At 43.0% G+C, this 15,373-nt stretch overlaps 1 protein-coding gene across 1 annotated transcript in view; it reads left to right on the top strand.

Annotated features, from left to right (window-relative positions):
* Positions 1-1,151: 1,151 nt before the first annotated feature.
* Positions 1,152-15,373, top strand: part of PTK7 (protein tyrosine kinase 7 (inactive)) — a 32,543-nt gene continuing 18,321 nt past the window's right edge. Inside the window, exons 1-12 of the mRNA XM_044428971.1 lie at positions 1,152-1,182; positions 3,738-4,031; positions 6,318-6,420; positions 6,790-6,980; positions 8,352-8,502; positions 9,469-9,611; positions 9,793-10,062; positions 10,349-10,482; positions 12,009-12,144; positions 12,408-12,527; positions 12,898-13,047; positions 14,452-14,602. Coding sequence (XP_044284906.1) covers positions 1,152-1,182; positions 3,738-4,031; positions 6,318-6,420; positions 6,790-6,980; positions 8,352-8,502; positions 9,469-9,611; positions 9,793-10,062; positions 10,349-10,482; positions 12,009-12,144; positions 12,408-12,527; positions 12,898-13,047; positions 14,452-14,602 — 1,874 coding nt within the window. The remainder of the gene's footprint in view (positions 1,183-3,737; positions 4,032-6,317; positions 6,421-6,789; positions 6,981-8,351; positions 8,503-9,468; positions 9,612-9,792; positions 10,063-10,348; positions 10,483-12,008; positions 12,145-12,407; positions 12,528-12,897; positions 13,048-14,451; positions 14,603-15,373) is intronic.

Genomic DNA, 15,373 nt, shown 5'->3' with positions numbered 1-15,373 from the left:
ATTGCGTTCAGTGTACCCGACTCCTTTATCACATTATTAAAACTTAGTCTAATTAGAGATTAAAACCAGGGACGTCAGGGTGACCCATAATGGAGTGGTAGCAGAATGGAGTTCAATTTCTTAAATCTGTAATCAAAAGATTGCTCTTGACAAATGCTAAGATAAGCCTACTAGAAAATAACAACCAGAGAGTAAGGACTTTAGTCTATTCTCAGCGACCCACTTCAGAGGATCATCAAGGGTGTGAAAAAAGCAAGGTTGTATAAGTTTTCTATATTAGATAGGCTCCATGCAAATAATAGATGAGATTTATTGCTCCTTAAAAATAACTTTGTCTAGACCTGTCTCCTCCTTTACTGCTGGGAAATGTTGATAGCACTGCACTTCCCTGATACCTTACCTGCACCCATCATATAATTCCTCTCCATCTTGTACCAGAGGATGCTTTAAACAGCCCTCCCTCTGATCCTGCAGGGTCATCTGCATAATTGGCCTGATGGAGAGCAGAGATGTGTTGACTCATTGCCACAGTTTTGCCTGGCCACTTCTCTTTTTTCTCAAGAAGCAAATCTAGACAAAAAGATGGTGCTCCTTGCACTGGTTCTGGAATTATTGTGAGCATAGATCTACGTATCTGTCAAGGATTGTGTAGTGTCCATCATGAGCATCTTGCATTGCTGTGCAAAGGTACAAAGAAAACATTCAGTTTTGATTTGCCTTGAAAACATCTGCTTTGCATGACTTTCCTGTAGCTTTCCTGCACAGATTTTTACCGCAGCAGCTGAAGAAAAGAGCCATAGGCTGTGCCCATTCCTGCTTTATATCTGTTTATTGGCCAGATCAAAGCACTGATTTTCAGTAAATTTTCTTCAAAGGGCATTTATATGTGCAGAAATGTCAGCCCCTTCCCTCTTTTCCATGGCTGTCCTTTGAAAACGTTAAAACACATGAGCTTCAGGTTAGCTTGTTCCAGGTATCCACAAAATGATGGACCCCCAGTGAGGAACAAATGGAATTTGCAGAGCTTACATTCTGAACTAAAGAATGGTTCTTGAACACTGTTGCTGTGATAGAATGACGCTTTAGTGGGTTTTAAAGGTCACAGTTCTGACCAGTTGAATTGCTGAGATTGATTTTTCAGATTCTGAAGAATGACCCGAACCCATTCCAGTGCAATAAAGGGTAATAATCATTTTCTCCCTTTTGGTTTTTTGTAGTGAATGTGACAAATGCACTATATTTTAATTGATCCAGGAGAATCAAAAAAAACCTTTCCATTAAGCTGCACAGTCATCTCTGAGATCCAGACACATTCGTGGGGAAACATTTCCAAAGAAGCCATATTTTCCTCGTATTCTAAATTTAAAATGCTATTGCCAGGAAAACGTGCTTTCCCCCAGACACTTTCCATTGCTATGGAGGAAATGGTTTGGGCCTGTGACATCACTAGTGATTGGTGATTTTCTCTTACTCCAGATCTTTTTGCACATACTCTTGAGATCACACCCTGTCCTGCTGTGCTCGTCACGCACACCCTGTCCTGTCACATGGCATGGAGCTCTCTGGCTTGTCAAAGAAATAATATACCAGCCAGGCTTCCACTACCACCTCTTTCCAGTAATGTCCTTTATTTCTTGTGGACCTCTTCAAATTGTTGAAAAGTTTACATATCTCTTCTCCAGTACCACAGCATATACATCTTTCTAGTTGCCGTGTTCACTTTCTGCTTTTCATAATGAGAACATAAACTTTCTAACTTTCTTAGCAAAACCTTTCTCCATCCCACAAGATCCTGCCTTGTGGGGCTGACTCTGCTTGCAGTGATTTGAGACAGAACATGCATCCTTCCAGAAAATTAAGCAGTAATATAACAAATTGGGCAGTTTCAAAGCCACAATTAAGAGGGTTTTTCTCAGGTAACCATCCCTAGTAATCATGTGCATTAAAGATATATTTGAAATATACATCCATACCCACACAAGTGCATACACAGTCTTAAACTATATAGTTCTCACAGACTTTTCCAGTTCAAAATTTTCTTGAAAACTCATATAGTTGCATCTGAAATGATCATGCAGAGAAGAATGATCTTGCGGTTGCAGTTCACTTTGCAGGATCTGAATAAGTCTATGGCTTCTTGTAGTATAATCCACATGCATGAACTGGGGGCTTCTGTTCCATAAGTTTGTGATCCAACCAGTATAAGAGAGCAATTTTACAGTCCAGTTATGGCGCCGTGGCTTTATAGCTTAGCTTATAAAGGGTCCTGCTGTTTAGTCCAGCAGTTCTCAGTTTTGGTGTCCAGGTGGTGGCCACCTCATAAGCGCTTCAGGGCCTTGTTAAGGTATATATTAACAATAAAACTCTTCTTTCCACATAAAAGTATTCCATTCTGAATTCACAAGTTAGAATAGAATGCCTTCGGGTGGGTTTCATATTACAACAGTGTTGTCCAGCATCCTAGACAGTTGATGATTGTACCCTGGTTTGGTGGGGAGTGGGTAAGGGGGGTCTTTGTGTTTAGATTAAAATTTTCTGAGAGTTCCTGGTCAATTTATATGCCCTAGCTAAGTTTGTACTTGTATGGCCTTCCCTTTATATAAATGCCATACTTGAAAGGCAAGATATAATGATAGATTATCTTGCAGATAGAACATAGTTTCAGGGATGACAGAATGCTCTCAAAAAGTGTTGGTGGCTTGCTAAATGAAAGGCTATTAGAAAAGTATCATAAAAAGTGGCTCAACATAGTTTTTATGGTCAGACTTTAGAGGTTGGAGTTTAACATTTTCAAAGAATGTCTCACTCTAATTTGAGAATAGCTTATTGGACATCAGCCTTGTTGGGCCCAGTCCACTGCCTGTGGCAAGTGTGCTCCAGAAGATTCTTCTAATAGCTCAGCTCTTATTGTTACTAAAAAGAAATGAAGCTTTGGGGGACATTGTAGAAGTAGAAATACAGTGTAAAAGCAATTTTAAATGGTTTTCATCATCCTAAGGATTAGACATTTGGTTCCTCTTTATAATGACTACTGAGATTCTTAGGATTATAAAACTATATATGACTGACTAAATGCATAGGAATATAAGAGGAGCCATGGTGGCTCCTCTAGTTCAGCATAGTTTTCACACAGTGGCAAAACAGCTGCCCCCACCCTCCTGCTCAAATGCCCCCAGCAACTGGTGGACCAAGCTGCACTGCCTCTGATAGTGGAGGGAGCTGATCTAACCAGAAGGACTAGTAGCAATTCATCACCTTCTCAGATTGGTGGCCATCACTGTATTGCATGGAATTGGATTCCATAGGTTAATTATGTGCTCTGTGAGTATGTGCCTCCTTTATCTGTCCTGGAAGTCCCACCAGTCATTTTCCTCGTTCTAGGTTCTAGTGTTATGGGAGAGGGAAAAAAATCTCCTATTTTACTGTCTTTACACCATCCATTATTCTGTCCACCTCTGTCATGTCTGCGTTTATTCACTTTGTTTTAAGTTAAGCAATCTCAGCTTTTGTAACTTTCCTCATATGGGAGTTGCTGCAACCCAAAGATCATTTCAGATACCCTTTTCTGCACGCTTCCCAATTTAGTATGTATGTAGTTGTGGTTGAGTTTCTTCTCTTCCTCCCCATAATGTGGTGAGACATTCCCGCCATAAGGTGGTGGGCCCCCCTCCCCTCCCCTCCCCTCCCCTCCCCGTGCATCCACTGATAGCGTCTTGTCTTCTTTTTCTTTTGTTCAGCTGTTGGAGCTCAGGCTAAGATAACCTTCACCAAGGAACCATACTCACAGGATGCCTTGCATGGTCGTAGTGCTATCTTGCGCTGTGAAGTGGAAGAGCCAAGTGATATTGCGTTTGAGTGGCTACAAAATGGTGTCCCTGTTCAAGACACAGAACGCCGATTCAAGGAAGGGAGCAATCTTCAGTTCACCTCTGTTGATCGGCAACAAGACAGTGGAAACTTCCAGTGTGTGGCCAGGAATGTAGTGACTGGAGAAGAAGCACAGACAACAAATGCCTCTTTCAACATAAAGTGTGAGCGTCTTGGTTACAAATTGGACTTGCTTGGTGTGATGTTAACAGTGTTTAATCCAGTCTGATATAATGTAGTTGTTCACATGTAACTATGGCATGACATTCCACAGTCCCCACGGCTCCTTTTAGGTTGGCCTAACTCTGAATCAATAATAGGATTCCAATTAAAGAAATGACTCAGAAAGTGAGTCTTTAAAAAAAATATTCAGAAGGGCTGTGGAATGTGCCCAGTATACACTGTGGGAAATCATGGGTTAATTCACCCATGTTTTGCCACTTCTACAGACAGACCTGGTCAATGAAAGGTGGAGGAGGAGAAGCACAAAAGATAGTCTCCTCACATGAGCCATTTTGGAATCTGCCCTAAATACTGAAAGAGAAAGGTCTTGCCTGGAAGACAGCATTGTATGATCAGGATGGCCTGCTTGGGAAGGGCATGTCATTATATAGTGGTATTGTAGGTAATATCTGGCCAGGATTTACAGCCTTCTTAATTGAAGCTTGTAGAAGCAAGGTGCAAGTTCTCATGTTGCTGGTGGGGGAACTCTGGAAGCCAATGAAATTTCTTACTTAATGGCAGTTTTTTTTTTTAGTACAGTGAGTATTTAGGCTCTAAATCCTCCAGGAAGCTTCAATATCAGGGACACTCCATTATTTAAATATTACTATGAATATGTTACTAATGCTGATACTCTCCAAAGGATTCGTTGTTATGGGGTCATTATTAAGAGAATATTTTTTGGCTAAACTGCCTGAAGAAACATTTCATGCTCTTTGTATGGGGGAAGATTCAAGAATTGCACAACAGTGTGAATTATGGTATGAAGTATTTGGGACAGCATACAAACATTCCAAATAAATAAATAAATGGTGTAAGCTACAAGTAGGATTTTTGTCATTGGATGCCAATCTGCATAGTTACACAAATGCCACATTTGTAATCAATTCCACACTAACATGTATACACACATATACACGTATACATACATCTTACACAGATGCATGCCTTAAAGCATGTACCTGTAGTTATTTCACCCAGATCACAGACACACTTATATATGCTCACGCAGTCTGCACACACTCACACACACTCATTTTCTTAATGAAGCAGGCACAGGCATGTATTTAACAGAAATCAAAAGAAGGCGGTGTCGGAGAAACGTCTGTTCTCCCGCAGGTAGGCAAAACACTACAAAAGAATGGAGTCGCTGTCTTGGCCCAAAGTTCCTAAGCAGTTCCTGATCAGTGGCTGCTTGGGAACCCAATGCATGCTCTTTTCAATTCAATGGAGAAAAGGTGGGTCTAGAAGAAATTCATAAATATCACTTCATAAGCTATAGCAGCAAATTCCCTCTGAGGCCAGTAGTTGAAGAAATCACTTGCCAGTTGCAAAAAGAGTAGTGCCTGTTACTCTTTTTCAGTAGTTCAGTACTTCCCAAAAGCACAGTTGTCGCCTGAGCTGAGCCAGCTCCCTGATGAAACCCTATTCTCCGATCAAGGTGAGGCCAACCTAAAAGGAGATCATAGGGGATTTGCAGGAAGACAGATGTAAGCCATGGAGAGAGTGCTTTGCTTGGTCTGCCCATTTGGGTTTAGCACTCCAGGTGTAAATCCCCCGTCTGGCACAGGCAGTGCTTGCATGTCTCTTCTCCCCTACCCACCCCTGATGAATTGTGCTGCAAATCCATAAGGAATGCAAGGACCTCATTAGTAGCCCAGCTGTGCCCTTGAAGTGAGATCAGATAACACATACAATGCCCCCCACCTGCTACCTCTTTACTTGGCAAATGGTAGCACAAAGTCAGGCTTGGATAAAGCCCAAGACTCCTGTGATGCTCCCAGGCAAGAGCAAGTGCTACATGTGATTGAAGCATTTGTAAATAAAGGCAGTTAACAGGAGAGCCTGACAGCCTTGCCCCTTGAAATATCTGCTACCTAAGTACCTAGCCAGGGGAAGTGGTGATTTGGCAGCCATGCAGAATGGAAAACATTGTGTGTTAGGTATCCATAAAATACATCTTGAGATGTTTCTGAATCTCAGACTAGTTTCACTACGTAAGCATGGATTATGCATGTTTGCAGTGCAAATAATGCAGCTCAGTTGTATTTTCTCAGTGTCGATTAAGTGCAGTCATGCAGAGGTGGAAGCAACACTGCATTCCTGTACTGACCCTTTGACACCTGGCATTGGATATATGGAGGGTTCAATTTCCAACGTACTGGAGAAGGGCAGGCGCTTCAAAGGGGCTTTTGTTTTCTTCCCCCCACCCCACCCCCTTCTGGCAGGGATTGAAACGGGGGGAGTTGTCTTGAAGAACCCAGCCAGGGTAGAAGATATACAAAGTTCTGCTCCAGTGACATTGCGCTGCCATATTGATGGGCATCCACGGTAAGGAGCCAATACCCTGAACAGTTCATACTCTCTTCTGGCTCTGCCTTCCTTCCTTCCGTCCTTCCTTCCTCCCTCCCTAATGTAAACTTCTAAACATTATGAAAAGTTGAACAGTACAGTCCTGCAGTTCAGTATAAGCAAATGTAGAGTGATGCATGTTGGGACAAAAAAAAGATTATTTCAAGTATGCAGTGACTGAGCAAGAAAGTGATCTTGGGGTAGTTGTTGAATTTGTCTGGTTTCATTAGAACATCCATGTCTGGCCTGTTCATTTTGACAGAAAGAATCCAGTGGGCCATATATCAGCTGCTTGTTAAGAACTGGCTTTTGCTTTGATTCTGAGTTGTTAAACTGTCTGTCTCATAGCCCAACAAGTCAGTGGTTCCGGGATGGCGCCCAGATCGTAGACGATCGTACCAACTATTTGGTCAGCAACAAGGAACGAACATTGACTCTCAAGAGCGCCAGCCCAGATGACAACGGGAACTATTACTGTTGTGCTCGGAATGCTGTGGCCTTTGTGTGCAGCAGTAGCAACTTCAGTCTGAGCATCATAGGTAAATGGGAGTTCCGCTGTCGCAATTTTCTAATCTTGGGGATGGTCTCGGGTGTCTTTGTGTTGCTGCATTTTCTTGTATTTGACACAGGATAAGCCCACAAACTATTCTGAAAAGCAACCCTTGGAAAATGGAAAATAACTAGCCATTGCCAGCACCCATATAGAGAAAAGCGAGAGTTATTAAGCAAGGCACTCATGTGAGAACTTGGGGTTGCGTAGACAGAGCTATAGGGGATTCTCAATCATAGTGGGATGTGGCCAGGCCACATAGGTTAAAATACTTTATTTGTGGACTTCTGTCCTAGAGCTCCCTCTTGCTCCAGGCCAACAATTTACAGGTATGTTCCTGGACAGAAACATAAATTGGTTACAAATGTATCAGATGTCCTTTGCTTTCCAGCAAAGCCTCAGGTGAAAGCAGTAATAGTCCATCTACTAATTTTGAATCTGTCATTGCATAAACCAAGTTTATGAAAGACTGCTTTCAGGACTGCTAACTGGAAGTAAATATAGATCCTCTGAAGATGTCAGGGTAGTTTGGGGAAAAGATTTGAACAATATTGAAAAAACTAGCTGGAATAGGATTTGGCCTAGTATTCCATTTAAATCTGTTTCTGACAAAATAAGAGAATTCTATTTAATTACTGTATCAATGGTACTTTGCCCCAGTAAAATTATATCTCAGCATCCCCAAAATTTTGGGGAGGATGATGTCTTCAAAGAAGCTGAGAAGATTGCTCAACAGAAATTCCATCAGTTAGCTTGGTTAGCTATTTTGAAGGAAGAAAATAAAAACCTGGTGTATAAGGCGCTTCTTACTTTGATGTGGATTACTGCTGCAATGATGATAACATCATGGAACAAACAACAATAAAAATCCCTTACTGTATGGAGGAATGAATTTAGGTGTGTTGCATTGGTGGAGAAGCCAACAAAATAGATTAAGTAGTAACAATCTGAGTTCTATACTGATTTTTTTTAAACCTGGGAGTTGTGTCTTTCTGATAAAAAGATTATTGCACCTCCAGTGGACCCTGCTAGAGAGGCCTGTTAAGGTAAGGCTTTGGCAAAGGGGAAGTTCTGAAATATTTTCCTCTAACTTCCTGATGGTTAGACTCCTAGGGTATGGAGTGGGCTTCCATGGGAGGTGGTTGAAGCCCCACCATGGTGAGGGTGTTTAAGGATAGGCTGGACATGCACATGGCAGGCATGTCATGAGTGGAGCCTGCTGGAGCTGGGGGTCAGTCCAGGAGTCCCTTTCTGACTCACTCTGTTTCTGTGTTAACTACTGTGTCCCCTATTTAATGTGGACTGATGTTGATTGTGTCAAGTTCCTTGCTTTACCATGTGCCTCCTTTCCTCATGATAGATGAAAGCTTCCCTCGTCCAGTGATTGTTCCTGAGAACCAAATTGTCAGTAAGAATGAGGAGGCCATGTTCCATTGCAAGTTTCAAGCTGTCCCACCTCCCACCCAGGAATGGTTATTTGAGAATGAAGCTGTTGTTTCCAATCGGACTAAGTAAGTTTCCCCTGTAAGGATAGAAAGATGAATTGTAGGGGGTGCTTATAGGAAAGGCATATTTTCCTTCAAGAAAATGAATCATGCCCAAGGGGGAAGAACTCTGCTTAGTACAAAAAGGAATTGACCCACTGTTCTGCGGTGTTGCTGTTATCAGTTTTGAGAGCACGACAAGAATTAACCCAAAGGCAGCAGCCCTATCTGATACCTGCTTGGAGTAAAAGCATATTTGCCACCATAATAACCTTATCTGTTATCATGAAATTTGATTTCTGAAATTTGATTTCTGACTGTTAGAATGTAGTCAGCCCTTCTTTCCTAAACATGTCCATCTCCTTTCATTTTACCTCTCCTATATCCCATTTCCCGTTAACTTGTTTGCAGCAGAGAGCATTGGGAACATGGGTATTGCAGTGACTAATGGTCACTTGGTTTCATTCCATGTGACCACAGGTTCTTATAATTTTAGGGAGCGAAAAAGCAAACCCAATCACAGAAGAAGCATTTGAACAAGCCTCTCAAGTGAATTCATTCATGTTGGGTACACCCTTCGGCAGCAAGTTTTTACAACATTTGCTTTAATCTTTGAGCAGCCAAACTGCAAATAAAGTTGCTTGAGCAATCTCATAAGGATCTGTGTCTACAATTAGTTTACACAGCTGCTCAGTCAAAATGCTATCAGATAGTCTTCCCCATAAAGGTGCAAGGAATCTTTTCTTGTCATTGGCATACAAATCACAGAAAAATATATGAATAATATCCTCTGTCTGTGGCACTCCACGTATACAAAAACAATGAGCCACCATGGAACATTTTGAAACCTCCCATTCGAATAGGTAGAAGATGTGTTTTGGAAATACAGTTCCATTAAGGTCTTTCCTGAATGGTGAGTGGTGTTATTGCAAGCTCCTGTGCTGTACAAGCTCCATGGCTGACTGCAGATCTTTCTTCTTTCTCTTCCCAAAGACCTTCCCAAAGACCTGTGGTCTTTTCCAATGGTTCTCTGCTGATACCTCAAGTGAAAGGACGCAATGTTGGAGTCTATAAATGTGTTGGTCGTGGGCAGAGGGGCAAGCCAGTTATCTTGGAAGCAACCCTGCAACTGGCAGGTATGTACTTTGGAAATGACTTTGCCTAGTTAGGAGGGCTCTTGACGCTGACATTATTTGGGTAGACCTGGGTATTCCCTGGTTGTTGTTGTTTTTAAATAAGTTCCTATCCAGAGCTCCACCCATGATCCTGCCCTGTCCTGGTACTCCATGCGAAACTGTACATTTGTATTTTCCCCAGAAATTGCAGATTTCTCCCAACCATTTGACCCAAAGATTTTCATAGCCAACAAAGAGCAGCGTGTGACCTGTGTGGCCCCTCAGGGGGTCCCTGAACCCCAGATCTGGTGGGAGCGAAACAGTGTTCGGATCCCCACAACTGGCAGAGTGCGCCAAGAAGCTGAGGACCTTGTATTTGCTAGCCTTGGAGAAAAGGACGCGGGCATATACACCTGTCATGCAGTGAATAAGGCCGGAGAAAAGAAGCAGGACCTGACCGTCACAGTGGCCAGTAAGCAGATTCCTCTGTCTATACTGAGAAAACGGAGAAAGCAGTATGCTTTGAATGAAGGGTTGTGAGTAGCGTTGGATGACAAAAAGGAATTTTTCAGGTAGCGAACATTAAATTCTTGTTATATGAGTTGAGAACTCAGAATGGGTGACCCACTGTTTGCTTCTCAGGGTTTCATGGGCCTAAGTCCTGGAGTTCAGGGCTGAAGCATGAAATGTAGTGTATGTCAAAGTCTTCTGTTACTGGGTCAGTTTTGACTCGTGTCCATGTCTCTTTTCTTGCCTAGCAATGCCAAAATGGGTGGAAAAGCCCAAGGACAGTCAGCTAGAAGAGGGTAAACCAGGCTACCTCCATTGTCTCACTAAAGCCTCTCTGAAGCCCACGGTCAACTGGTTTCGCAATGGCATCCCCATTTCTGAGGTATTGTGGGTCCTTGTGCCGACTTATATATGTGATTGCCCAGTCTTTGTGCTGCTGAATCTCCTTCATTGCTTTTGCTGCGGTTCTCAGCAGTACACTTACGGTACCTCCCAGTGTAGGCCTTCTATGCACTTGTGCTTTGCTGAGAGCTCAACTTTACTTTCAGAGATGTAAGTTGTTTCCGATCTTCCTCCTTTCAAAACTAGGGATAGAGCACTTCAGGCTGTACTTCTCTGGCCCCTTACAGTTTTTTTGGTGGACTGGACTGTGGCTTCTTTATTTGCCACGGTTCTCTCCAAAGACACTGAAGGGGAATGGGGCTGATTCATTTCAGGGAGTTTTATGGAAGAGTGGGAAATGGTGGTGGAAAGGTTCAGCTTCACCAGGCATTGTGCCTGGCTCTTGCTTGTGGCAGAGCCCTCCAGACCAGAGGGCCCCTGTCCCTGACTGGTGTTTTCCGTGTGTGTTCATGCCAAGGAAAGTGTTTCTATTGCTGAAGATTGAAGGAAGAATTAATGGGGAAGCAGCTGCTCTTGATTTTCCATGCTGGGATTTTCCTGCTTGGAGAAGAACAGAGGAGTTTCAGTGCTGTTGCACCTTGGGGAAACAAAGCCTCTTGGGAACACAAAGAACCACAAAGCTGTCATGCCTGTGTCTCGGGATGCCTTTATATTTATGAGTGCACATACATGTGGCTCACGTATGCTTGCATGTGTTTTTAGAAGAGAGAGATATCTGTGCTCACAAGAGAATGCATATTTCAGTCCTGCTTACCCACCAAATTAAACTGGCAATGTGGTTCTCAGACAGGGTCTCCATGGCCTGCTCTCTCCTTCACACATGCTCCTTTAAGCCCCTGTGTGGTCTTCCATTTAGCAGCTGAGAGTGTCCTGTGGTTTTACATATCTGGTTCCAGACGGCTTAATCCCATTGTGCAATTAAACCCCTTCCATAAATATGCAACAAAAAGGAGACGAGCCCAAGCATCTGACATAGCACTGAATAGGCTTTCATTGGCAGTCTCTCTTCTAATCCCCCCTTTCCCCCATGAGATGCTTCTGGAAATGGAGCCTGTTCTTGCCGCTGCAGACAAGAACCAACTAGAACCTAATTGCTGGTGGAAAGGTAGTTATGCCAGGTAGAAAAAGGGCACTTCTGAATTCTGCCTTGGGGCATGGGGTTGCAGCCAGAGTTAATTCTGCTTTCCACAAAGCAGTCTTTCAGCTTTCTGTGTTCCACCTTTTCAGCTGTATAAATTTGGTGGGTGGAGAGCTCTTGTGATTACATAAAGATTTTTTTTGTCACTTTTCTTTTGAGGCAGATCAGGGTTGTTCCAAGTGGCTGATAAACTTTTGATGCAGATATATGAGTGACAGCCCCCTTTTAATTAGCAGGCCCAATTGGCTACCAAAAAATGTTTGCAGAAGTAGCCTGCCTGCACAAGATAACATCTGGAAGGGTATCTGTGAGCTTGGGAGTTTGAAGACCTTCATGCCTTGTGTCTTTGCTGCATTCATCTTTGGCAGGATTCCCGCTTTGAAATTGCTGAGAATGGATCACTCCGTATTAACAGTGTAGAAGTGTATGATGGAACTGTTTTCAAGTGTGTGAGCAGCACTCTAGCTGGAAGTATTGAGGAACAAGCTCGCGTCCATGTTCTGGGTATGTGCTGCTGTGAGGGATCTTGCTTGCTGCATGTGAATCCACACACACATGCACATATAGACACTGTATCAAAGTGCATTTTCTGTTCCTGGGGATGTCTTAAGAATGGGAAACTCTGATGACCATCAGGTTTCTCTTGATCCTGTTTGTATTTCTGTGACCCTCAAACAGTGACCTCTTTTTCAAAAGACTGAAAAATGTGTGGTTTGGGCAGCATTTGCTTGCATGCTCATGTCTCTGACTGGATGGTTTTATTGCAGAGAAGCTGAAGTTTACTCCTCCTCCTCAGCCCCTGCGGTGTGTCGAGTTTGATAAAAATGCCACTGTATCCTGCTCAGCCAGAGGCCGAGAAAAGCCTACAATCCAGTGGATTAAAACTGGTGAGGGAAAATGTTGGGAAGATAGAAAAACATAGCTTTTTTGATGCATGCTTGACTTACATCATGATGTAAGATTTTAGAATAGATTTTTATATATGAGGTCTCTAAACCAACTTCCCCACCCTGGTTCTCTCCAGATGTTGGGTAGGCTGGAAGTTGTAGTCTAACGCATCTGGAGCAAACCAGGTTGGGGCAGTCTGCTATTCAACCTCTTTGCAGAGTTGCCTATTCTAGGTGCCTTGGTGTTTGGAATCTGTTTTTACCAGGCTTTGTGGATAAAAATGATTTCTGTGTTTTTTCTCTAAAGATAATTGCAGCACACAGATCTTGCAGGGCTGCTTTTAACTGATATCTCTGCTCCTCTATCCAGATGGGACCAGCCTGCCCGCTTGGGTCAGTTACAACACTGGAAGCCTGCACTTTCATAAAGTAGCAAGGAGTGATGCTGGGAACTACACTTGTATTGCTTCCAATGGCCTGCAGGGCGAGATCAGAGCAACAGTGCATCTGACAGTAGCAGGTAAACATTGGGTAGGACTGCGTTCCTTCTAAGCAATAGTTGGTTGTTGAAAGTCCATGAGCTCAGTCTAATTTTCTGAGGTTATTGGTGGGCGTTCAGTCACACACACATGTGCACACATGTACCTATGCACATAACCTGCAACAAAATGCTGCCTTGTGTGCTTAACCCTTGAAAGGAGAATTCCTGATCTTGATTCTAGGGAGCCTTGGTTCTAGTGTTGTGAAGGCCTCTTGGGAGATATGATGTGGGGCCAAGCTTTAACAGCGGGGAAGAAATAAAGGGCACCGTTTCTCCTTTCTACCTCCCCCATGTCCCTTCCTTGTTAAGCTATACAGCACTAGAGAACTTCCAGACTTAAGAATTTGAGTATTTATGAGTATGGAGGGGTGGGGAAAGCAGTTCTGGGGATGGGGAAAACATCCCCCCAGAACCCTGATCTCCATCATACTATTAGCTGTCAAGGATTTGAGCAGACCAATTCATTATCTTCTTTTGCCTCTAATTTTGCTCTTTGTGTTTTTCAGCTGACAAATTTCTGTATCCCAAAGTATTTTCAGCTATAGTGACTGACACTTACACAGCCTGCCAGACTTACGGTTTCTTTAGACACTTTCTTCTTTCCATAGCCCACCCCTGTAGGCTCAGTTGCTATCTATATTCCCTAACCTCCCAGGTTCCTGTTAGTTGGTTTTTGCATTGTTTATAAATACATTCACAAACATGTATTATCTGCACACCTAGGCTGCTGCAGTTGCCACTACCTTCCTTTTGAGTTGGATCCTCTTGTTTCCTAACAAACAAGCATCTGTCCACTTGAGCTGGCTACTGGAGGAAACGACAGGTTATCAAAAATTGGCCTGTCAGCTCTTTTGAGTAAACACAAAACCTGCATAGAAACAAATAAACAGATTACTGATCACCAATGGAATGTTAAGACTTCTGTGGAGAATAGCCTTCATTTCCAGTGGTTATCACTTAAGTAAATTTTTCACATGCTCCAGAGGATCCCCTGGATGAGGGGGTGATCATTGTCCCACCCTCTTCTACCACTGGAAGCATACTGGAAGAGGAATTTGGCTCGGAGGGTATCTGGATAACAAACACAAGATCTCTAGAGTCACCCCGTGCCCAAAAACCCTCATGGCAAACCTGCCCTTTCCCAACAGGTTAAAAAAAGTAAAAGGTAGTCCTGGCTGTCTTCCACATTTCATTCCAAAGGTATGACCACAGTTACTGCCCTCTGGTGTTAGGCCACAGCCCAGAACATACTAATGACAGCTGCTTAATTTGTGGGGCAGTCTTACCCAGCCACTTACCCAGTTCAGTGTTCAAGCCGGGTCTCTGCCCATCTCCTGAAGCCCAATGCTTGCATGGTGTGTAAAGTGTTTTCTTTCCTCCTAGTTTTCATAAGCTTTAAGCTGATGCCAGAGGATACAACCGTCTATCCAGGACACACAGCGATGTTCCAGTGCCAAGCTGAAGGTGACCCCCTGCCACAAATCCAGTGGAAAGGAAAGGACCGGATTCTGGAGCCTGACAAATTCTCACCCAGGTGTGGCCCAGTCTTTCTACTAATTACTTTGCCTAAAGTCAATATAAATAGGACCAATACCAAAGAATGGCTTTTGGGGCCAGGGTCGGTTACACATGCTGTGAGATTATGCCTTTTTGCTTTAATGGCTTCAACTTGAAAACCTCACCCAGGCACCATAGTGTTCCCTGATACTTTAAATATAAACTTGCACAGAGTTGAGGGTTCTGCTCTGAAATCCCAAATTTTGCAGTCAGTATATGAATATTCTGTACATAAACTCTGAGGGTGTCAAACTTTTAGATTTTATTCCATTGCACTTTTTGTCAGACTCTTTTCTGAGTTCCATCTTAAGCCTTTTAAAAGTATCTCGAATTTCTAATCCTTGAATAGCCATTGCTCAACATAATTTCACAGCTTCATCTTCAGTTGTGAGGACTTCAGCAAGCGAACAAAGAGAGCTGAGGCTGTTCCACTCTAAGGGGAATTATGAGTGTAGCAGTGCACGTGCACAGATATTTCATGAGTGTGCCACGTAGTAAAATGTACCATTGTAGGAAGTTCTTCCTTCACAATGATTTTTAAAGGAAAGGGTTCTAGGCCTTTTATGACGGTGCACAGAAACTTGAAGGTATGTGGACAGTCCTTGGTGAAATCTCAGTATTCAGTCACAGAGGTGGCTAGCAGAAGCAAACAATGTAAAGTGAGTACATATGTACAAACATCTTAATTTGCATGATTTGTGTCAGCTGAAGAAAACATTTTGAAAGCACATGATTTATATGGTTTGAG

Source organism: Varanus komodoensis, unplaced genomic scaffold, assembly GCF_004798865.1.
Source record: "Varanus komodoensis strain SLA01 unplaced genomic scaffold, ASM479886v1 scaffold2, whole genome shotgun sequence".
NCBI lineage: Eukaryota > Metazoa > Chordata > Lepidosauria > Squamata > Varanidae > Varanus > Varanus komodoensis.
The sequence above is the reverse complement of the archived record's forward strand: the minus strand, read 5'-3'. Positions and strand labels throughout refer to the sequence as shown.